This window comes from Lytechinus variegatus, chromosome 2 (assembly GCF_018143015.1).
Source record: "Lytechinus variegatus isolate NC3 chromosome 2, Lvar_3.0, whole genome shotgun sequence".
Lineage (NCBI taxonomy): Eukaryota > Metazoa > Echinodermata > Echinoidea > Temnopleuroida > Toxopneustidae > Lytechinus > Lytechinus variegatus.
The window spans coordinates 68,589,328-68,615,435 of NC_054741.1; the positions used below are offsets into that span (position 1 = coordinate 68,589,328).

Below are 26,108 nucleotides of genomic sequence, written 5' to 3' on the forward strand. Positions count from 1 at the left end.
ACCCAACTTCATTCACTTTCAAAAAACACAATTCTGCTATTAAGTGCAATTAACCTTCATGAGACAAGCCCATATGCTCACCTTGGCAAAGAATACTTTCAAAGTTTGATGATAACATAAGTAGCTTCGTGCTCGGAAAATGATAATGCAATATATTTGAGATTACATGGTACTCAACTTAATATTAATCAGATTTATCAAGGCCAGAAATTTAATTCGATTTCACAATTTACGTCATTAAATATTTTAGCTAATCTATAGAAAATAACAAATTACTGCAATCGTTCTTTGTTTCATATTATGTTTCATATTTGTTTCATACTGGGAGAGAGAGTACGGATGAGTTGATAAATGAAATGTTAGTTTCATACTTTAATTTGAATTAATTCAAGGTATGTAGCAAAGGGGTGATTTAATTTAATGTCATTTTTAAAAAAAGATTTGCACTGATAAAAGAAGAGGGCAGAGGAGAAAAAGAAGAGGAAGGAGAATAGGAATAAGGAGGTGAAGGAGAAAGAGAGGAATATGAAGAAATTTCGAAAAAAGTGGAGGAGAATAAAGAAATTATGGGAAGAGGAAACAAAGAATGAAGAGAAGAAAAACAAGAAGATGGAGGAGAAAGCCCGGGGAGGAAAAGGAAGAATTAAAAAGAGGAATAAGCAGAATAAGATGAAGGAAGGGGGATAAGAAGAAAAGAAAGGTGGAAAAACAGAACAAAGAGGAGCAAGAGTAAAAAGAAAAATACGGAAGAGAAGGAGAAGAAATCAAGAAGAAAATAGAAGAGAAGACAACAGTAAAATACCTTGTAAGTGAGGTAGAAGCGAAAGCGACAAGAGCTAATATCTTTCGATTTCTGTGAGAAAAGAAAATTCCATTCTCATACGTAAATTTATTATGATACACAATCATTTTCGTTTTCGAATACGGTACATAATTATTTTCATACTCCATAAACATGAAACTTTACTGATAACAATGATTATATCTTGTTATCTTTTGCCACCTCGCTGTATGGGGGAGCGGGAGATTCTTCGTGATGACTGCTTGCTCCTTCGTTCACTATCCCAAAATAACCGTCTGGTATTCCTTGCACTCCATCACCCCTGTACAAAAAATATTGAAAAACATGTTTATCTCAAAATAAGAAGGGCTGTCAAGAGATGTCACGCATCAGTTAATACTTCATTATTCATTGTTATTTTGGGCCACTCACCTGGCTCATCAAACTGATAAATGAAAATGGGGATCACTCTAATATGTTCGTCCTTGAAAATAAGGCATTACTGATGATCTCAAATTAACTTCTTCAGTGCTTCCGTCTTAAAAAAATAATAATCCTTCGTTTCACATAAAATGCAAATGGTTTCTAATCCCTAAGTAGGTGTCTACTGACCAGTATACAGGAGAATGAACCGACGAGGATCTTTTTTTTCTTGGAAAGTAAATATTCTTAAATAAAAAAGGCCTAAATTTCTACCCAAGTTGTTAAAAAGCAGAAAAATAAATTCATATAAAACATGGATTAAAAGGAATTAATTTCATTTCATTTATTTCATTTTCAACAAAATATAAATCAAATAAATACAATCATAACAAGTCAACATCATAAAAATATATATCAATGTCATAAAATCAACTTGAGAAAGACATGCTATAAAACAGTTACATATAAAATAATCATGTGTAAAGAAATTGTGATCTATAATTTGTGAAAATGGAGGATCCCACTAAAAAGCTAGGCTTGTATGTTGTGGGAATAAAAGTAAAGGGATCATATTTCTTCCCCATTCGAGCAAAAGAAATTCAGTGATTGCCCTTACTATAAGTGTTAAATTGTAATCATATGTGTACACTTTCAATCAGCCATAGTAAATCTTGGGAGTATAAAGCCCTAGAAAATGAGAATATGCTTAAAGTTTTTTTCTTTAATTTCCATGGTAGACATGTGCCTAAATATAAAAAGGATCCCATTACAGCGCATACCATTATAAACCATTGCACACCGCAAACATTTTTTTTTTCTGAATTACCTTTCAGATACTGCCTGTGATATATTTGAGTTTGTCGGAGGTGTTATCCATCTAATAACTGGTCCATTGGAAGTAGAAGGAGCTGACGGAGAGTGGATGAACATTAGTTTTCTGATCAAACAAGAATTAAAAAAAAATGGAGGGAAAGCACATTAGCAACCACATCCCAAATTACATCCAATTCATCCAGGGGTAATGCTCAACCAAAAAATAAATCTATCTAACAATCCCCACCCCCCCCCCTTCAACGAGAGTAACTTGCTTCGGCCAATGCCTGTTCTTCAGTGGGTCCGTGCGTGCATAGATTTAAAAAAAATGCATTACGTGATCAATCATTTCCGTGCTATTTTGGGTCCGGGGGACGACCCTCTCTGGCTGCTGTACAAAAAAAGACCCCCTCCCCGATCGCCGCCATTGTATAAATATAAAATGTATAAAATATTTAATAGTGAAAGAAGAGCAGACTTCAAATGTAACAAAAAAATATATATGGTTATGAAAAAAACAAAATGATTGGTAGTAGGTCTTACAAATGGTCCATGAAAGATGTCCTGTAGATTTCAATAGTTTCCTGTCTTACGCGTATAAACAATATAAAGTGTCCAGATAAAAAAAAGTCTTGGTATACTTACATTTTATCACGGCCTTTGAAAAGCACAAGTATAACGATGATAATGAGAGCTGTGCAAACGATACCGACTATGACGAGGAGGATGATGTTGGTATGTGGGTGATCCCATGTGCTATTTTGACCTAACCCGACTTGATCAGCTTCATCTTCTGGGTTATCAAAGATATCAACAAAAACAATTTTGATATCATAAATAGTAGGATATAAGCATAGAAGAGGAATATAGGAGAAAATTGTATTACCCTGACCGGGACAAATGTTACTCATACCTATACTCACAGAATGGATGGATACAAATATAGATATATCGGATCCGAAGTCATCAGCGCTATGCCTATTCTCGTCAAAATCGTCGGCATTAGAAAAGATAATCGACACGACATTTGCTCCTGCGACAATTGCTCCGGGCTTAACTTTGTCTAAGATGTAAGGTTAGGGTTGCAATAGGGTTTTATGTTAGGTTTAGGGTAGGGTATAGTGTTAAACCCAGGATTGAAGTTGGTCAGTAGATTAGTGTTTTGAAGTTAGAGCGGAGCAATTTTCGCCAGAGCAAATGTCATGGAACCGAGTACAATACTGATATCAAATTCTATTGACTAGATGTCAATCAATTTCCCCTCTTTGTCATGTTTGTTTGACTAGAGTAATTCCAGCTATTTGTTGATATTCTACATTTGAAACAAGACAGTATGGATTAGTTAAGTATTGATAATTCTGCTGATAATTTGCCTACAGATAATGGAATTTATACATACACATACACCAACACTGTGGTGTACTGTTTGACAAACAGAATAGTTCCATTATAAATTAATCTGAAAATAAGATTATACATTCATTTGGCTGTTAATGAAATTCATACGGTAATATTTGTTTCAATTGTATTATATTTCTTTAGGTTGATTTTTGTAAAATTACTGCTGTTGACTTTATTACATGTTCGTTTAGAGTAGTAAGGGGAAATGCGAGAAGTGCGGAAAGTTCACTCGCATGATCAAAATATAAGTCACAATCTTGTATTCAGAAATAGATGGTCAATCAAAATGTCAAAAATAGCCTAACTAAAGAGCTGCTTAGAGTAGCAAAGAGGAGCACAAACATGATAAAATCATGGATATGCATATATCTTACCATCTGATAGTGCGTTATCCTCCATTTCTTCTTCTCCTTCTTCTTCTTCATTACATCTCTGCTCACCTGCACATTCAGTTCTACAATCTACACCTTCACATCGAGGACTCTCTGGATGAAAAAAAAATCATACATTTTTTTCATATTATTAATCATCAAGATAATATTTCATTACTTCGGGTTTACATTCTATTCTTATTTTATTCATTATTTTGTATGGCTATAGCACTTGTCAGATTTCATAATATTTTTGTTTGAATATGTTTGAAAATGAAAATGAAATATTAGTATTTGGCTTGCAACAAACGGAAGACGATGCTCCGGAGGAAACGCCACAGAGACACATCCGTATTATAAGTCTGGTGGAACGAAGGCGACAACGGTTGGAAATATTATATCAAGGGTATCCCTGCTGAGAAGAATACAGTGTGATCACAGTGTGTTCATTGCCATAGTGGACTATGTGAAAATATTTTTCACACTGTGCTCAAATTTAACAGTGTGAAGCCATATTTTCACACTATGGACACCTCGACAGTGTCATAGAGTGTTCACATGCTGCACTGTGTCAATATGTGATTCACACTGTTATAATGCTCAAATTTAACAGTGTGAAGATGATTTCATATTGTTTTCTACACTGTGAACGCACTGTGGGGCATTGTGTTCTTTTCAGCAGAGACTTAACCTTAAGTTTTCTTTAAAGAGAAGATAATGAATACATTCTGGCCTGCTCTTCTGCCTATATACCTTTGCACTGAATTGGAGAGCAGCCGACAAAAACTGACGAATCAGGATCGCCGCGTATCAAATAATCAGCGCTTTGTGACGGAGACGGTGACGACTGCATTGATGATGACGAAGGTGAGTCGTTGTTTGGATTGAATATGGCACAGAAATATCCAACATCACTGCACTGAACTGACTCGGGTATTCTCATGTCCGAGACGGTTACATCCCGAAATGTCATGTGATTTGCTAAGGAGACGTCAGATTGTTCTTTTCTAAGTGGCACCTCAACCTCGCCGAACCTCTCTCCGTCACCGTTTTCGTCTTGGCTGAGATACGCCGTGACGGTCCACGATGGCGTGGTCGAAGTGGATTGGATTACGAGATGAGGATTGGCTGAGTGAGAGGACGGAGTAAGTTCAAGATTGAAGATCAAATTCAGCTGCTGCGTGGATGAAGGCAATGTGACGTCATCACCACTAACGATAGCGGGAGTTGCCGAGGAAAATGATATGACATCTGCAAATTAAAGAGTTTATATCGCAAGAATATAACGACAATTTTTATATAGATATATTACAATGTTTATTTGGGAGATACAAAGACACACCAGAAACAATAAGGAGGGTTGAAACATAATAAGAAGTAGTAGACCACACGACTATATTGCACTGGTTATCTACTCTTTGAATTCCTTTCTATTTTCTACATTACAAAAGCCCTTTTTTATTTTACTTTCATTTTTCTGCATCATGCGTTTCCTATCTTTGTGTATTAATTTTTCTTTCATATTCTTCATAATGGTCACTCATTATTTATATCTTACCCGTTTCACATTGTGTTCCCGTGGCGGAAGGTGGGCATGCGCAATCGAAACTTAGGAACCGATCGCTACAAGTGCCTCCATTTTGGCACGGAGATGGCATACAGTCATCAAAGTCTGCAGGTAGAATAAATGTGTTATTTGAAATGTAATCATGGGAAACAATACGTTTTCCCCTTCCTATCGTAGTAGGCATGCAAGCCAGTAGTTGCTGTTGTCATCGATGTTGGTGGTGTTGTGATTGACACAATATCAAATGTCCCCTTACTATTTTTGGTCTTTTATGATCGAAAGAGATACATCATTCGGGAGGTGCCGTGGCCGAGTGGTCTAAGGCGCCTGGCTATACATGGAAAGTCCGGGGTTCGATCCCCGGCCGCGGCACCTATGCCGTGAGCAAGGCATTTAATCTACAATGCTCTTTTATCCTGCTTTCAAATAAACGGAAATGCTATATGCATTATTAGTAACTAGGTGTGCACTTGTTTTAAAAAAAAAAAAAAAAAAATTCAAAATCTAAATAAAACATGTATTTTGGACGAGATGACGTTACTTTTTTCCCCCTTTTTTTGCTTCCAAATTTCCAGTCCCTGGTCCCCCTACCTTTGGGGAGAGGATTCCGCCCTTGGTTGCTACTAGCTACTACTACACTTTTATCAAGCAGGCCTACTCTTCTTTCATTTTTTTTCTCCTCATGTTTTCAATACCGGATCTCATTATGGTATAATATCAAAATCGAAGGTCTCCTAGTATAATTACCATTATTAAAACAATTACCATTATGCAATGGCACCATGATTTGGGACCAATATCAGAGTAATTTTGCACAACAATTACCAGATAGACTGTGATCATTATTTTGACGAATACCCTACCAAAACATAGCCGGAAATCGAACTCTAAACCCTTAGATTGTGAATCAAGTGAACAACCACAATCAACACTTTCACAGTATTCTTTAAAACTAAGCCTTTACTTGTTTTAAACTGGGAGGGGGAGTGGAATACAAAACAAGTGTGATTCAGCATAGGCATGGGACAAGCCATAAGGCGTTAAAATCTGCTTACATCGTGCTTACCTGCTTCAATTGTAGCATTGAAACCCTCTGATATTATGTTATGATCAGTCTCATAGATCATAAATATAGAAGATGCACTGAAGATGATATCAGGTTGTGAGTTGGCACCGATCTCTCCCATTATCGTGTGTGTCTTCGCCGATTCACTTGCGTTGTTCCCCGTACCCAAATAAATCACATCTAGGATTAGAATAGAAAAGTGATCGCACTTCAGCAATAAATGACAATTCGTATTTGTATTCATTTATTTGCGACAGAAAATGAAAATTCATTTTCAATAACTATGACGATGATAATAATGATGATGATGATGATGATGATGATGATAACGACGATGATGATACCGATCATGATGATGCTGATGAGTTATGATTGTAATAATGATTAGAACACAAATAAAATGATGATTATTGTTATAATGATAATATTAATAATTCACTTAAAATGGAATTATTTGACATTGATTGTTTTAATACAATATCTAATATTTTTATGCAAATAATAATTACAATAATAAGTAGACTTCCTTATACAGCGCTTAACACTTACTTTATCAGACTAAGCACTCTACGGTAATGAACCATAATTACCTCGGCTTTAACAGAGCAACAGTTACGTGCATGACGTTTCAAGCCTTCAAGGAATAAATTCCTACCAGGTACCTATTCACCTCACCTGGGTTGAGTGCAGCACAATGTGAGTAAAGTTCTTGCTGAAGGAAAACACGCCATGACTTGGAATCGAATCCATGTCCCTCGCCATTTGATTTAAACACACCATATAACCACAAGACCACGACGCCCCCACCCCCATCACTCCATTGTATCCTTATTCATTTTGTATTTGAAATTAATTAGTGATTACCTTTGAGCCACTCTGTATTGAGTGCGTTGAATGTAACTCTGATATTCTTCGCTCCATGAATCCGAATGATGTAATAGCAGACGGTATTGTGAGCAGATTCCGCGGGGAACCCTGGACTCGTTACCATGGTAACCGGATCAGTGATTGAGAAATAGCACAGCTCATCTGCAGGAATCAAATTGATGGATTATATTTACTAATAAGGGTAAATAATAGTCAAGGTTATTTTGACTAGACTCTGATTGAAAGACAACAAAACATCCCAACGTTTACCAACTATACCTATCAGATTTGAGATGAAAAAATTGCAACTCACAACTGATTAAAACAATATACAACTAGTCGATTCTAATATCAATATTTGTTAATATAAATGGCATAAATATGCCCCATATATACATGTCTTGAAACTGAAAACATTTCTTTTGTGCATGCGATCTGATAATTTCTACCAGTTTTCTCATTAAAAAGTCGCACAATAGCTTTTTTTATTCTTGGTTATTTCAAGTGAACATGATTTACAATCGTGATCATAATATTATTTCAGGCGAATGAGCAGTGTAAAAGTAAAATGTATTCATTCAATTGAAATAATCAAGAGCCAACAGATTCCAACTGAATTATGAAGCCATGACCATGGGAAGACATTTAATCTAAACTAAAAAGAAATGAAGAACTGCAATAGTGACGAATCTGATATTTTGCATTTTCTCATCATACATGAGAGATACCCCTCAAGTGGCAAAGGGAATTCGAATGGCTGCAATTATGACGCGCTCGTTAAATTCATTTTTGAAAAGCGCTTTCAATCAACCTGTTGTTGACAGACACAATGTCGTAGAACAAAGCAAATAAAGAAAACTTTAGAGAAGACAGCGATAAAGTCAACTACGGAGTGTCACAAAGCAAATATTGGTTCATTGATTCTGAGTTGGCGAAACACTTTCATTCTTGTTGTGATTAACGATTATCGAAACAATACTCAACACGAGTGGTAACAAGCGACCGTAGCGGGAACTTCGATGCTCTTTGTATGATCCTTAGTTCCGCTGTGTTTTTTTTTTCTTTCTTTCTATTTGCTTTCATTGTTGGTGTCATCTTTTCTTTCCCTTTTATTGTAAGAGTGCGGTTTTGGCAATTTCTATGATAGGTGACATGACAGTTCTTTATCTTGACCTATTAACTTGCTTCTTCTTAGTCTTCTTATTCTCCTTAGTTCTTTTCTTCTTGTTGCTTCATTCTTGTGGAGGATAAAAGACGATGGTCATTTTTTCTGGAATAAAGAGACATTGCCGAAATTATCAAGAAGCAACGTTAGTACTTCAACTAGACATTTCAAACGTGCAAAGCTTTAACAAGCAATCAATGATCAAGCAATCGCCAATAACCCACTTCCTTTCAAAAGATCACTTTAATGAATATTAGATTTCGGTAATAATATAAATGCCCCTGAGATATTGTCCATTGTCAATCTTTAATATGCATCACATGTTTTTATCAATTTCCATGTCTTTAGTGGTCCATAAAGTCATAATAAATTTATGTTTTTAATTATCTTCATCATTCTCTCTTATGACATATACTATTTTTGTTAAATTAGTATTGAAGGTTTTAAAGATTGTACCATCGAAACAATTTGCAAATTAATAAATAATTTCTTCAGGATGGTGTTTGACAGAGTCGGTAATTTGATTATTATTCAAAACTAAGTCAATTTATATCCTCCAAAAGTCGTACACAGTACTATTTATTCATGGAATTTAAAACTGATAAAACTTTCAATCAAACCCTGGATACATGCCGTTCACTCTTGAACTTTTTTTAAATCACGTCATCGGTAATACTGTCAGATCTTTTCGTAATCCGGTGATTTAGGATAAAAGAGCAGGTGATTTGATTTATTGATTAACGTAAGGTGATCCGGTTCAGTTCCCGTTACTTAAAAGACGGAGGGATTATTATTTACTTCCGTTCTTTGTTTCCTCCTCTCCCTTTTTAATTTTAAGATCAAATCTAGTCACCGTGTTGATTGGAACGAATAAGAGTGAAGATTTAAACAAAACAGCAAACAAATGTAATATCGAATTCATTAAATAATAATTGTGAAGTTACCATTGTTTCGAATTTCTTCTCCAAGAATGTAAATAAAAAAGACTCCTTGAAGAATGGGAATGATTGTCAATATTCTAAATTTAGACTCAAGATAGATCTTCTTCACATACATTCCTGCATGTTCTTTTTTAATAACTAATTGCTATCTCGCATAGAAAAGTTTTTTGGGTTTTTTTACCGTTTGTTTCTTTGGTTTATTATCTTGATTAGATATAGAGTTGGTTTTTTTTCAGAGAATGTTAACTTACCATCAGGGGTTTTGGGTAATGCTGCCTCGCAGTTCGTACCATGATAACCATGTGCACATACACACGTGTAATAACCATAGTGGTCGTCCAGACAAGTTCCGTTAACACAAGGGTTGCTTGAACATTCTACAGATAGAAGAGGACAGTTGGCAAATGAAATTATATTAGGACTATATAATTTGTTCAACTTTTCGATTGTACGAGGTTTCAAGCAATGCATTCATATATCGTTTGCGTCCATCCAAGAAATGTTGTAGGCACAATTTTTTTTATCAATCTTAAAACTGAAATATAGTCCTAGGCCTAAATTGTTACGTGCGCCTATAATGTTTAACACCACTCTCACTTTATATTTCCATCTAGGTCACACACCTCCGTTATAATACCCGCAACCACTCCGTCTTTCAAGAAAAAAATACATGCAATATACCATTTCAGTTAAATGAAATAATGGAAAAGAATAGAAGAAAATTAGACCAATCAAAAATATCTATCAGTCAAAATAGTTAGGCTTATATACACAGTGACAATTAGAGGAAATAACAGTGAGCATGGTTATGTAAAGACTATGTTATACTTTTATAAATCCTGTTATTGGGTTAAAGAGGGAATATAAATCATTTACAAATAAAGTTTATTTATCTAATGCCGTACTTCATCAAGAAAATACAAATTCCATTTGATGGTAATAAAAAAATGATTTTCAATGTTAATAGAATGATGGAAAACGATTGAACAGACAAATTGTAGTATGGTTTACAGCACTAAACTAAAGAAGCACAACAAAATCAAAACACATTACACTTTCCCAAATTGCAGTTACTTTGCGTTGACATACACATAATTATATTGCCTCTGAATCGAATGAAAAAAAAACAACAACAATAAAATAAACAAAGAATAAAACGGTGATGTCAGAGTAGATGATAACGTCGCCATAGACGCATGAAAGTTGTCAGATTTGCCTAATTGAAGATGAAATGAGTTACCGAGGCGTAAATATTATTGTTTGATTTTGACATAGACCAATAATTCTGTCAAAACATCATCAAATTTGGAGAATTGTTTTGCTTCCTATCAGTAAGTGTTCAAATGGGCTTCTTTAAACTGCTATTTTGCTGATCCAATTTAAAAAATATATATCAAATTAATGCTTCGATGCACTCTGTCAATTGAGCGTGAACAAAGTGGACACTTTTAAATATAAAAAACAACCAATATTGTGCCAAAAATAGAAAAAGCATGGTTTAAAAATAGAAACAATAGTCGAAATCACAAATAAGTCATTGCATATAGATGGACTTTAAATTTACAAGTTCGTCAGAAGAATAATATCATAGTTGACATCAAATTTGAATAATATTGATAATGATGAAATAAATGCCCTGTAGCAATATGTTGCTAATACCTTTTCCGTAAAATTAGACAGGGGAAATGTCAACAGATTCCCACTCTCACTTGCAAATGAATACACAGCCCTTTATATCAACGGAAATAAATAAATTCACATTTGGATGCTAATAGTAGGCCTATGGTTAAAGGGAGTACTTTAACTTGAGGAGACGATGATAATGCAAAAATGGCATGGCAGACAAGCCAGCCATTTAAGATCATATAGATGTGATTCTACATGTTGTTGATTTAAGGGTTGTTGAAACTTTTACAATATTAATTACAAATTTGATATTAATCTATCAACTTCAACCACATTTCATATATTGCAAAAGCCGGACATGCAGCGATCAATTGAAAGTGCTCCACTTCGAGATTTACGATTGATTTTTAAACCTAAAATCGATTCACTGATTTTTAGTTTCTCCCAATTCTCCCACTTGTCGCAGTCACGCCAGCGAAACAGACTGACTCCATACCGAACAAAACTATTCAATGATATGGTAAATTGCTAATTCGTCTATTGTAAACACGTCCAGTAAGGACATGGTCTACCTTCATTTAGTCTTATGCCATTCCGTCCATCAACATTTCGTATAACAACCATTTTGTCCAATGACCATTTGGTCACCCACCGGACGGAAATGGCATCAAATCTGCGCCAAAGATCAAAGTGATTTCCGTGATGAATTATGTACTAGACGCTAATTTATCAGATCAATGGTTTATATCATTCTTTTGTTGTAAAATGGCTAAGACATGTTAGCATAAGCCCATGAAGCAATTATAAATGAAAATCGCATTATCAATCTTATAGCTGATTAATAGTCTTTGAGCCTATGGGATTTGAACCTGACATTTATACGGATTTTCGTAGAATTTTATTCGGTTGGAGAGAGGGGGAGGGAATTGGTAAAATATTGAGAAAACGTGCACGCAAGAGACGAGCAAGTATGTTGTGAGGGCGGTCGATTCCTCCCCAAGAAATTATAACAGATTCTGAGCTTTTGATCACTAATCCTTATGTATGCGATCTTATTGAATTAAAAAATATATATATATGATGAGCTGGAGGATACCTTTTGAAACGCAAGGAGGCGCATAAGAGGGACCTTGGAGTTTCTGGTAGGTCCATGCTTGGAGCATGCTTGTAGGTCCTGCATGGACCTACAACCTTTTGGCAGGTCCATGTTTGATTTTGTTCGAGAGTGTCCTCAAACATCGTGATTTCTCCACCACCAAACTTTCATTTCATTTCAAATCTCATGGTATGCATGGTGACAGCAAAGTGTGATAACAGTAGGATTTGTAATCAATCATTCATTCAATCATCTGCGTCATAATATATATATATATATATGTCTCTGTCAAAATGTAAAGTGTCTCAACTATAATTAACAATGCGAGAGATTAGAAAATCAATCAGGCTTCTTCCTTCTGTTTGGGCTATCTTTGGCTTTACGTTTTGGTTTTCATGCTCTGTTAGTGCATGATGAGACAATATGCTATTATTATTGTTCCTGTCTGTCTTGTAGTGGATTATGCATCAAAGCTTTTACTTCGAAGAGTTATTCACCCTTCAAACTATATCCCCTCTTTTCGTCTCAAGGTTTTATTTCAATAGTCATTTATTGACTTTTTTAATTCAAGGCCCTGCAAGGCGAGCTGATTCGGAGAAAAGGAAGCACCAGATGCTGGGGAAGTGGTCACGCTCAAAACACAATTGTAAGATATAAGGTAAAATAGCGTGTGATCAATTGCCTATTTTTAATAACTATTTTTGTGTGTGTGGGGGGGGGGGCAATCACAATCATTACAGACAAACATGTCTATGCGCCCCTACCGATATATTTTGAAAGGAGGGGCTACCATTCCCGTGCATTTCCATCCCATCTCAAGACCATCAATAATTTTGATGTTTTTTTTTCAATAAAGAATTTATTGATTAAACGATGCCGTACAGTATTTAGGGACAACATGAGTCGACCAATCTGCAATGATAATAAAAAAAGGATGTAGCCTTGAAAACTCCTTTTATAAATATTCCATATAGCGTTTTTCAATAGCAACTTGAATCTAGGAGAATTCGATGACGAGGTTGTCTGTGTGAGATTAGGAAGTGGATTAATATCTGTAACTATGATGACGTCATAGTCATTTCAATAACGCATTTCACAATTGAACAGAAAGAAAGGTTAGCAGAAAAACAATGATATCAAGATTATGATTTTTCTACTAATTAACACCCGGTCAATCACATACATAAGAGACCTTATAGAACATAATAAAGAAAGGCTAGAAATGATTTACCTAACTTATTTGAAAAATATACTTCTTTCACCATGAATCAGAAATAGCCAAACCTTATCATACATTTATCAACTTCAGAATAAACTGAATAGTCATTAAGAGTTAAATCACAACACTGTCATTTTGGGGGAATTTACTTGAAATTCAACTAGAACAAGATTTTCCATCATAAAAAACGAAAATAAATGAAAGCATAAATCAAATAAGATGTTTGTCAAAGAGTCATCGAGAAATCAAAAGAACGTGAATAAAATTAAAAGGAGCCTTTATCATAAAATGAATGACTGCATTCCTGACTGGTCACGTTACATTGGCTAAAGTAGGCATGATGACGTCAAGCCGTATTATTATTTTGTTGTTGTTTTAATTAGGTCATCCTCGCGTTATTAATGTATGGCCTGTGCATGAACCAATAAAAGAAATCGATTTAAAATGGACGTTTTATGAAAATCCTGTCTCCTTGCAGGTATATCTCAGCTGTCAATCTTTGTCGTTTTTACAAAAGATCTGAAATCTTTAAACAGTTTTCAAGCTGCATTCTTAAAAAAAAAGATTTAAACACCTATACTCTACTTCGTTGTTGCTGTTTGTACTGCCTTTAAGCCAGATTAGAATGTTTTACATTGACAGACATATTAAGTAACAATGTACATTGAAGGTCACTATAGGTTCCTAAACTCATTGTCGAGCTAACTAATCTCTAAGCACTAACCTTGTGAATGTGGAAAATTGTTATTCTCAAACTCTACCCCCCCCCCCTCTCTCTCTCTCTTTCTCTCTCTTCCTCTCCCTCCATCTCGAGAAAGAAAATGAGATTTATTTCTTTGTTTCGAGGTTTTCTTCTCTCTCGTTCTTCTCACTTTGTTTAGATAATTCAACAATTTACATATTCCATCTCTAATTCAGACCCCCCCCCCCACATCAACTGCGATGCCTTCCTTGAAAATACATTTTTTTCATATTGTTCAACGTAGGTGCCCCTTTATAATTTTCGCGATGCTATTCAAGGTTTTGTTTTATCATAACACAATCAGATGAAAGTATCGAAATCAATTAGTTAATTGATCGTAAATGATCATTTAAAACTGTATAACCCTTGGTTATATCGACGGTGTTAAAGGCTCACAATGAAATGCATTTTGATTAGCTTCACAAGAAAACATAAAATGCGCTGAAAATGAAAATGAAATGCATTTTGATTAGCTTCACAAGGAAACACAAAATGTGCTGAAATAGACATGCAATTTGATACATAAATCTCGAGCTCATTGAACCATTTCTGACCAATCCGAGCGTGACTCAGCATGGAACCACGATCTACATGGAACGTTCAAAATGATGTCCTTGAATATACCCATGCATCGGAATAAGAAGATGTAAACATCGTGTATCTTCATATGTTTTTCTCTTGTAAACCCTGGCATACAGACCTGTTACCTTGATGACGAAGGGCTTAATCAAAGAAGAGAGAAAGCCAATATTTGTTTACTTTTTGGCCCTCATGAGTTGCAAGTATGAAGGAGGGACGAGGATTGCTGGCTGGTGGGGGGGGGGGTGGTGTTGGCATAGCACCTGTGTGTATACACACGAATACTTTACAATCAAATCAAATAAAGTGAGCATATGTACCTACCTATAAACCTTTGCCGTTTTAAACGAGCCTCATTGTAATAATAATTACGTCGATGATAAAAAATATAGTAACAATAACTCGAAAGTGATATGGCAAACGTTGTCCCCTCCCCCGTAAAAAAAAAAACATCACCAGAAGCAACGTTATATTCTTACGTAGACTAATATACTTTTATTTTCTATCACTAATACGTTTGTATGTACGAACTTTTAATGTCACACGATGTCCAGGGCTGTTATTAACCCTTTTCTTTGTTGTTTGAATATCAAAATGATACATTAATTTCAACTCCATTTGCCAGAATGCTTCATAGCTGTCGTAATTAGCAATTATTCTGTCGCATGTCGCATTGATAGCTCTTTTTTAACTAATCAATATACATTAATATCTACCCCTTGCCTATATTAATTAGCCTCTTAATGTTGAAATTAAGGTAGAATATGGGAAAGCTTATTAACTACTTTATGCTCTCAGCTAGGCTATTTGAAACGATATCTACTGCGTGGTACAGCTTTATGAACAATTATATGGAAACAATCTTATTATCACTATTTCCGTACGCAGTGGGAGGTGGTGCCCCAAGAAATATTCCCCTATATTCTTGTTGTTGTAACTTGCAAACTTTACCAATACAAAACCAACTCAGAAATGTGTACCCAATCCTTAAATTACGAAAAATAAAAGATGCCAAATTTCCGGCTTGGCTCCCTCGCTTTAGCATTATCATGAACAGTTTTATTTCGTGATCAATCTCGTTTTATTTCATATCTATAAGAAGAGGAAATAATTCCGCCTCCTTAACCTGTTAACCCTCCCAAGGTCACATTTCATTAGAATAGTGGTTATTTTCATCTTTTCCTGATATAGTATCGATTGGAAATACAATTGTAAACTAACTGGGAATGATGATTATTTCATTCATTCAGAATACATTTCATTGTTTTATTGAATTATGATTACAGTGCTAACTAGCACAAGAACATAATCCATTCTGAATAGGGGAGGGTTGCCAATATCGTTGCCAGATGGTTTGTTCCATCTTGCATCATGAGTAACATGTATTTTCAAAAAAAAATAGAATGGTTGTCTTTTTTCCTGAGAAGACGGTAACATGCAGAATATGGATTCATCTTATATCTATATCTAAAAAAAATATCTGAAAAGATTGCTATTTCCCACAAAACATTGAGCATTTAACTCCAACGAATCGAAAAAAAAGGAAAATGAAAACATTACCATTGTCAGCCAAAGAACGGTGTATCGTCAGGATGCACACAAGCGTGGCGACAATAACAAATTTCGTCCACGGCATGATCATTGTTGTGATCATCATCTGTTGCTTGTCTTTGTTCGGAATATCGTAGTATATATATCGTTCTTGTGGCGCTCTGTTGACCTGGTCTGGGATAGCTCTCGTGGCTAAATGATCGTCTGAAAGAACGGGTGGGAAAACACTGGATGGTTTGCTTGCATGAATGCCCATAGAAAGGATGAAGGCTACACCCCCCCCCCCTCTCCCTTCACACCTCATCCATGCACGTGCGCATACGAGCTGCCGATGGGGACCTTGGAGTAGAAATGTCCCCGAGAGTATAATGTACTGGCAATGGATGAAGCCTATGAAAAGTAGGCCTAATAACATATGTTACCTTAAAAGGAAACTTGATAGATTTCTTTAAACTTATTAATTAAGATATGTTTTTATATCCGCTACTTATCCTTCGGAAAATCCGCATTTTTCTTCACAAAGGGCTCAGGGTTGAAGATAGATAAATAAAAATAATGGACCTAACCGATTTATATACATCTCACTCTTTTCTTGTTTTTCCAGAAATGAAGAAGCCATTGTTAATTTGTTGACAGATGACCAAAATGAAAATTGACTCAAAGAAGTCCCCGTGTTCACCCCATAATATTTGCTAAGGCCGATATCATATCTATTAGATGTGCTTAATATCGTTCTCAATAACACAAACACTATTATGGTAAGATACACACATACACAATATGGAGAGTAAAATGCAGGAATTTGAATTCATATTTCAATGTTTTTCTGTAATGAAGCGCACCGACACACACAATCACAAAAAACGAAGGTAATGGGGGCTTTAATTTTCCCATCTTATCTAGACCCAATTGAGCCTCTACAACGCGACTAAATCTACCTTTAATGCATTTTCAAGGATTCCTTGCTTGGAGGCAGCGAAATGTTATACAAAATAGATGAAATCCTCACCCATATTAACCAAATTCTTTGTATTAAAGATGGAAAATGATTTAAGTTTATGAGAGTTGAGTGATCATTTACACGTGTACGCTAACATGGAATACTCATGCATAGTTCCCTTACCATTTTTATGAATAGCGGGTCTCTTCCGAGCGATACCTCAGTATATTCGATGTACATTCCTTGACCAACAATGTAGGCATAATGGCCTATACATTCAGATAAAATACAACCAGCAAGCATCGCCACGAATGTGTAAAAATCCGAATGCACAGAATGGGACGTCTCGATCTTGATTGTCGGGAAAGATTTGTAAAAAAAAAAAAAAGTACCAACTGAATATTGTCAAACAAACTACAAGGCTATGTAGAATGGTATCGGCCTATTACTGATTCTCCGAAATCATGACAATTGATGATTTAACATATTTAAAGAAATCAACGTTTCCATTAAATTTTGACAATATTGATTGAAACTGAATACATATGAAATACGGTTCAAAGCGTTCGTTGTTAAAAGAAGATAATTTCCAGAAAACTAAGTGTGATTCAGTTAGTGTAAGTAATAAAGGCTTATTTTGCATCGAGATGTCATTTCATAAATTATATTATCATTGTTCCAACAGCTACAGGCTACAGAATAATAGCGGTCCGCTGTGACTGATTCTGCGAAAAGACTGGTGATTAAGTTTATTTTACTAACGAGAGGAACGATTTTATTCAGTTTGACAATAATATTGATTGAAACTAAATGTATATTAATAAAATACGGGTCAGAGTGTTCGTTGTGAAAACAAGATAATTTTCAGAAAGGTATTCATATTGGTTTGTTTATATTTGATCCAATTAGTTTGAATCAATAGGCTTTAATATAGGTTGCATTGTGGGGGACATCTGATTCAGTCTAACAGATACAAGTATTGTCATGATTGTTGTGAAATATTCCAGGCGTATCAAACTGCAGAAAATTATGGATGACATCAATTCATCCAAATATTGTAAAATAATTGTATCCCATACAATATAACACACTCATTGATAACGCAAACAATTATCACTCAAAATATTCACAGAACCACCAAATTATAGTAAACATTTATTTTGTTTAAGTGTTTCACCGGCTCACTGTATAAAATCTAAACAACGTAAATACATTTTAAACAACGATTGTACTCTTTAGCAACGGGGAATATAAACGAAAATGACTATTTGAATTGATTAAAATTAGTGCGAGTTAATGTTGTACATCATAAAAATTAGATAACATTTATTCTTTTCCGATTTAGAAGAAACATATTGATAAAGTAGGATAACTGCAGGGACATTGTTGTACCAGAGAATTATTATCACCCGGTCGCACAAAGTCTTGCAATAAACTAAAATCAAACTCAGATTGTGATTGATCTACAATTGCGTAGTTCCAGGATAGGAACTTCCGATCAATCGCAATTTGAATTTGAATTGATCTATCACAACTCTTTGTAAGACGATGCCCTGGAGGCCTTATAGACTGTCTGGGATGGCACAAGGAAAGTACATTGATTTCTGTCTATCATTGATCCTGTGTACTGGAATGTCAATGACATAAACTAGTCTATAATGTTATTATTACCCTGTAGAAAATATTGACCCAAGTCCCTATAACCAATCCATAACATTGCCTATTGACCACGCTTTTATGTATTTACTTGTGGAGTGGTATTGTGTACCACTAATCAATATCAATGGGCCACTAAGTGAAGATCATTATGACCATGTCAGGGTAGAGACGCATGTTCTTAACAATGTTTGTTAGTGGTCTAAGCTAAAATACAGGCCAACATGTGATGCTTTACGTCTTTTAATACTTAACAGCTTGTAATTAGCAATAATCATGTTTACCCTTAGTGGTGCATGGGGGTGCAGAGAGAAAAGAAAGGGGAATTCGAGAGGATATTTGGAGAAAGATTAGAAAGAAAGAATAAAATCCATGGCAGAGAAGAGGAGTTTTTAAAAGTGGAAGAGAGGGGAAAAGAAGTGTTGGTTCGAAGAATGAAGGTGAAGAAAGGGAATTTTGTGATGGGCATCGAATTAGGACCAGGAAAAGGAGAAAATACAACGTTGTAGGCCCTATTTGGAAAATAACAATCCGCATGAAAGCTGTACATACCAAAATGTATATGATTTATGAAACATACAAATATAGGACAACAATATGGGGAAAAATATGAACCGGGCCAAAATAATTCAACTGTCTTTGATTTTCTCCGTACAATGTTAAAGGATCAGCATACACACGAAAAACCTGATCTACTAAAATTTGAAAAGATTGTTTATACAGAAATACTGAACAGTCTCATGTTACAATGTACAATGATTTTTTTTTCGTTTTGATAAACAGAATATATTTTCCGACAAAGTCTTACCAGTTTTAAATAAAACTCAATTCGTGCTCCTCTGAATAGTTTCGTCTTAAAATTTGAGCAGATCATCTTTAGAGTTTATGACAGACCATGAAATGACATTGTAAGTTCATACATCCATTGTGTAGGGTAATATAAATTTGTTAATTATGTCAATGCATGTTCTCCCTTTTCACTCATTAATAAGACAGTGTCGATTGAACCAAAATGAATTGTAAAGCGTTCAGACACAAAGGAAATCGTATATAGCTGGCGCCATTTCTTGTAATGAGAAATCTTTATTGGGCATGAAGGTACCATACTATCGCCCCTTTTGGTTACATTCTTATCTGCTTATTAACAAGCAAGGATGGTACTCGCATAGGGGTTGGGTGATCGCCCCCTCTGATGTGGAAAATATTGGATGAAAGGTAAAAAGGTGTGGGGAAAAACAGGAAGAAAAGGGAAGAATTTTTTAAAAGAGTACCAAAAAGAGGGGTCTGTACTATTCCTCTCAAGTTTTCCCACTATCAAACTATCTTTGTGCTTTGGCCTTGCTTGTCATAATCACGATTCAAATCACTCAAATCAAATCAGTATTAGACAATATATAATAAACAATAATGAATGATTAGCACCAAAAGGTGAGACTAAATAAAAATCTATGAGAAGATAAAAAAAATGTGTAGTCATGCAGCAGCAGAAATATTAATGAGAAGAAATAAATATTAGTCTTTCACAGTTCTTGGAGTAGGCCGAACAAAATGATTTTATAACCAAACTAATAAAATAAACAATAAGAACATGACAAAAGGTGAATTCTAATTTGACCAACCATTGCCTTAAACAGAAAGCACGTGTAAACTTGTTCAAAAAAAAACTCAAAAGTGAGGGAGAGAAGCAACCGAGCTTGTCATTAGGGTGCTTTTGCAGTGTGTTAAGTGAACTCAAAGAATTTTGTGAATACTTTGGTTAATTTTTCAGTTTTTTAAAAAAAAATTAACATTTTCAGTAAAAAAAATGTAAGTACGACCATGTGACTAACCCAAAGAGTACCTTTGTATATGTTACACTTCATTCTACTCTTGATAATGTAACTAAAATGACCCCTAACAATAATGTAATAATCCAAGAACTATGCGGACGCGAATGCATTATTACGTCATATGCAAAACGCGCGCTTCAAGCTATTGTTTACATTAGTTCTTTGAACTGCTATATCAGTGTTCTATTGTGTTACTTGCGGTTAGCATTAGCCTATATAGTTCTTTACAGCGTTTCGAAATTTATCTCGATAAATGGGATGCATTCGGAGCAAACCGATTCATCGTCTGGATGAATTCGAGGATGAGTACGTCTTCGATAGCCTCGATGAATCTCAGTCTACTGGATGCCAACTGAGCATCATCGAAAGTAAATCCAATGAGAACTCCTCTGACATCAGGAGCCTTCCAGAGAAGATGGATATTGAAAATGGTAGGCATATCAAATCAATTTTTAACAAAACATAGTTTAATACTAGTACCTCATTCCCTCTATGAATAAATATCTACGCGGTGATATTTTAGCACGTTGTTTTAACGTTAAACAATTTTGTTTAAACTTTTCCAAATTGTTACATTCTTAGAGACCTTGTTTAAAACTTTGAACAACTTTGTTAGAAATTTTAAACGATAGTTTTTAGAGAAAAGGGCTTACAAACGTGCACAAAATTTTTGACTGTCTATCATGACTTTATTCTATAAATAGACATGCTTTGCACGGAATAAACAAAAAGATTGCCTAAATAAGTTGCAAGAAACTTGCAATCAATGAATTGAAAGTAAATGTTAGATCCCCAAATCAATCTTTAGTCTTAAATTGAGTCGCAAATGATTGCTGGTGTCAATCGTGTGATTCTTGCATTTTGTGTGATTCTTGATCATTTTGTGTGATTCTTGATCATTTTGTTGTTGTTGAAATTGATATAATTTCTTGTAAATTTGCATCTGAAATTTGCAATCAAGTGCAAAACACTTACTTGCAACACCGTTGCCGTTTACGTGTTAAAGAAGGTGGGAATGTTAAGAGAGAGAAAGAGAGGGGGATAATAATCGAACGAATGATGGAATAAAAGTATGAGACAAACTATTTCCAAAATGAAGTGAATAGATCTAGAATGTAAGAGATAATGTGAATTCGTCAAATAAACATTATTCATCTTTATGTTTTGTCGCGCTATGGCATTACTTACTTTCCACGTACTTTTATACATTGATAATTTTTTTTAAAAAATATATTATTATGTTATTTGTGTGTATTCTCGAGTTTATTGCATTATAATATATGATTAATTTACCGCATTTTAATACTCTTCGATGTTTATTATAGTGTACCAAGGGTGTTACAGATTATTCATAATAATGCAGCAAATAAAATGATACATTTCGTAATATTTATTTTCATTTTCATGAAGATTATCATGTTGCGATCACCCAACGGATCGTTTCCACCTCAAACGACAACGAGGAGAAATCTTCTGATGATATCATGACAGAGAGAGTACAACTCATCAAGGTATGTTACCTCCAACATGTCCAATCAAGGGATGAATCAAGGATTAAAAGAATAGGGAAAATATGAAGAAGAAATACAGTTGATACTAAATATAATGAGGGAAAAATGACACCACCGCTTCAAAATGGATGTAACACATGGGGTTTTTTTATTTGGGGGGAGGGTAGTTGTTTGTTAGGGTAAGAATAAATCATTTCCGTTTTCAACCAAAATGATTATTCCTACCAAAAGCCCGAAGAGTGCACCTTCATTTAAATGAAGAAATGTAAATAATAATATGCATTCTATCTTTAAAAAAATATGTATTCCCTATGCAATGAATATCATTCATTTGAAATTTAATGAACAACATTAAACTATATACTGTCAACGAATTCGACGATTTTCGCATTTTAGTTGAGACTACCAGGAGCAACACTGAAAAAAAATTAATGTATTTTGATTCTTGTAATCCTGGATGTTATGCAGGATATTGCAGACCTTCAGATGGCCGATTTAAGAATGGCAAGGGAAAGGTTTCACAGAACCATTATCCAAAGAGATGCCAGGAAAGTAGTTGCCTTACTGAAGAGGCAACCATTCACTGAAGACACACAGATTGATGGGGAGAACGAATCGTCTGCAAAGAAAGTTGCTATCTTGCAATTTGAGGAGGAGCAGGAGCAGCAGAAGGAAGTGGAGGAGAATGAGCAAGAGGAGGAGGGGAAGTGCCATTACGAAGACACAGTTGTACCCGAATTCAGATATTTTCAGGTTCGCTCTTTAATTATTGAAACCTTCCAGAAAGTGATACTAAAGGAGGATAACAACCTCACCGATCTACAGACCAACACTGAAGACACTATACTTAGAACTAAATTCACTTTCATTCTTGGGCTTAAACCACAAGTAGATTGAGAAACAATATAATTTGTGTAAAAGCAATGCATTTATATGAATATTCATTGTTTATGTAGATTATAATAAATCATATTATTGTAATATTCTAAAAACTACAACCAATTTGATCTTATATCGCAGGATATCATCGCCTCTCAGATGGAAGAACTGAGAGATGCCCGGCAGAGACTCCATCGATGCGTTATCATGACAAACGCTATGAGAGTGGTGGAGGAACTGAGGAAACAGTCTGCGAGTGATACGGAAGAGGAGGAGAAAGAAGATGAAGAGGAGGTGGAGGATCAGAACGAAGGAAAGGAAGAGGAGTCTGACAAGGAAGAGGAAGGCGAGAGGGAGGATGACGATAATGATGACGAGACGGATGAAAACAATAGAGACAATTATGATGGGGAGCCTCAAGATGAGGAAAAGGAGGATGACAAGGTAAAAGAAGAGAAGCCTGACAAGAAAGATAAGGATGAGGAGGATGACAAGGACGAGGAAAACGAGGATGACAATGAAGATGACGAAGGAAAGGAAGAGGAGTCTGACAAGGAGAATGATGACGAGGAGGATGACGGTGACGAGGACGAGGAAAACGAGGAGGATGACAGTGAAGATGACGAAGGAAAGGAAGAGGAGTCTGACAAGGAGAATAAGGATCAGGGGGATGACGGGGACGAGGAAAGCAAGGAGCAGGATGACAATGAAGATGCCGACGATGATGACGAGAAGGATACAAACAAAGGCAAAAATGGTGACGGGGATCCTCTAAATAAGGAAAAGGAGGATGACAAGGGGGAGGAAGAGAAGAAGGAAGAGGAGAATGTAGAGGAGGATGGAGGGAGCGATGGAGAGGTGGATGGGAAAGGGGCTTCAACAGCAGGGGCAGTCTCATGATGAAGAAATAGTTGTTCCCGATTTCAGCTATTTTCAGGTTTGTTCTTCTTTCCTTTCAACTTTTCAAATAGGGCAGTAGCATGGAGTATACATGTATATCAATATGTTTGCGCTCCAGAACCCTATTTTGTCATTGACTTTACTTCAGGAATCACCATATGAACTAGAAAACACAAATAAACTAATGCTGATTTCTTAAGTGACGATCTCAAAAATTATAAAACATGTACCCCAGCCCATAAGTAGAAATGAAAATATAAATAAAAATTTGTAAACCCCCTCTATTACTCATAATACAAGTCATGACCCGGGAAAGAACTTAACAAGATAAGTTTTGAAAAAGAATGGTCCCAAACTACTAGAATCACAATAATGCATGAATATATCATATTGGTTGCCATATTGATGAACATAATTGAATATCACATTGATTTGCAGAACATGGTCCAGGCTGAGATAGAAGAACTGAGAGCTGCCCAAGAGAGAATACACAGGTGCGTTATAAGGAGAGTAGTGGAGGAACTGAGGGGACTCTCCCTTAGTGATAAGGAGGAGGAGGAGGAGGAGGAAGAAGACACGGACAAAGGACATGGACAGTATGAAGGGGAGGAAGAAGAGGAGGAGACGGAGATGGACGCCATCGAATAGAGAGAGAACGAAGAGAAAGATGAAGAATGAGATGGACGGGGAATAAAAGACAGCGTTTGCCAATCTATCATAAGGGATACGAGATTAGCAGAGGAAACTGAAGACTCAAACTCTCCGTGATACGGATGATGAAGGTATAAGGCAATGAGCTGTGAAGTAAGGAAGAAGGGTTAGGTGAACGAGGATGACGACGACTATGATGGCGATGGTGGCTACGAGAATTAGGAGCAGAAGGAGGGAAGAGGAGGAATGGGGGGAAAAGGACGGGACAAGGGCGAGTTGGGAGAGGAGTACAATGATTAAGAGGACGGACAAAGTGTGGAGTCCCATGATAATACAAATGTTCCTCATAAAGGTTTGATATTTGTTCCTTCAAATTTTCTGAAAATGATACTTTGTGAGAAAATCCATCTAGCACCCTAATTCCAACATGGACGAAAAACGAATTGGACAATGTTATCAATATCATTCATACAGAGTAATGGATTTCAATCTATTGTCACAAATCTGCAATCACATTACCAACAAGCGTGTCGTTTAGGCCTATTGATGATCAAATGACATTTATATTGAATGGCAGGGTACAGTCAAGGCTTAGGTGGAAGAACTGTGAGCTGCCCGGAAAACAATTCAGCGATGCATCACTAGAAAGATCGAGTAGGGGGAAGCATTGAAAACTGTGAGGAAAGGTACACTGACAAGGGACACAAACAGGACGAAGAGGTAGATAAAATGAAGAGAACCATAGCCTTACAACAAAGAGAAGACGAGAATGACGACACAGACGAATATGAGGAAGGTGATGAAGAAAGCAAAAGAACGAGGAAATTAATCGGGGAGTAGAAGAGGACAAAAGGACGGATGAGGAGGAAATATAGATGAGGTGGAGGAAGGGGGAGAAAAGAAGATGGAGGAAGGGTTCGAATATGATGATTAGGATGAACAACTGTGATTCAGGTTTGTTTCTTATCATAGAACTTAGTAGTGGTACACTTCAAAATGTCAGAAACATTTATTTGTATGAACTTCATGATTTATCCAATGTTCAAGAATACATGCTTATATTGTCTCCCAACTCGAAACAAATTCTACTAAATTACAGCATAACCCTTCACTTCACTCACTGCAATAAGCAATAAATTACATGTTTTTAAAGGTGATACCCCCTGCAAATTAGTTGCACGTCATTGAGATGTCATGAAGCTCAATTTGTGTAATAATTACTACCATATGTTTTATCTCCTATTTACCACACAGTCTAGAATATCAAATACACCTAGGATGACGATAAGATGCCATCATCTTATATCATCTCAGAGGAGGATCCTGTTACCGTGGTAACAAGTCATCCAGGGCAAATCGTGCTGGTTGCAACCGACCAACAACTGACGTTCTTATTCAAATTTATGAAGACTACCTCAATCAAACCAGGAATCTACTCTCGTAGGCCGATGACAAAACGTACGACTCCAGAATGGCCAACTAATCATTAGTGATTGGAATCATTTGAATGACTGTGACAGATAATAGATCATCG

General features: G+C 35.7%; 2 protein-coding genes across 2 annotated transcripts; one reads left to right on the forward strand and one right to left on the reverse strand.

Moving 5' to 3' along the window:
- Positions 1–762: 762 nt before the first annotated feature.
- Positions 763–16,494, reverse strand: LOC121408787 (protein eyes shut-like). The gene is made up of 10 exons (XM_041600420.1): positions 16,218–16,494; positions 9,647–9,772; positions 7,287–7,451; positions 6,423–6,602; positions 5,348–5,461; positions 4,543–5,040; positions 3,793–3,903; positions 2,663–2,810; positions 2,031–2,141; positions 763–1,103 (listed from the first exon to the last, which is right to left on the reverse strand). Exons 1-10 carry the CDS (start codon positions 16,462–16,464, stop codon positions 980–982), a joined length of 1,824 nt encoding a protein of 607 aa, XP_041456354.1. The 5' UTR covers positions 16,465–16,494; the 3' UTR covers positions 763–979.
- A 4,392-nt stretch (positions 16,495–20,886) lies between these two features.
- Positions 20,887–24,571, forward strand: LOC121406931 (sarcoplasmic reticulum histidine-rich calcium-binding protein-like). Its single transcript, XM_041597806.1, has 5 exons — positions 20,887–21,064; positions 22,044–22,144; positions 22,613–22,897; positions 23,165–23,881; positions 24,362–24,571. Exons 1-5 carry the CDS (start codon positions 20,887–20,889, stop codon positions 24,569–24,571), a joined length of 1,491 nt encoding a protein of 496 aa, XP_041453740.1.
- The last annotated feature ends 1,537 nt before the right edge of the window (positions 24,572–26,108 follow it).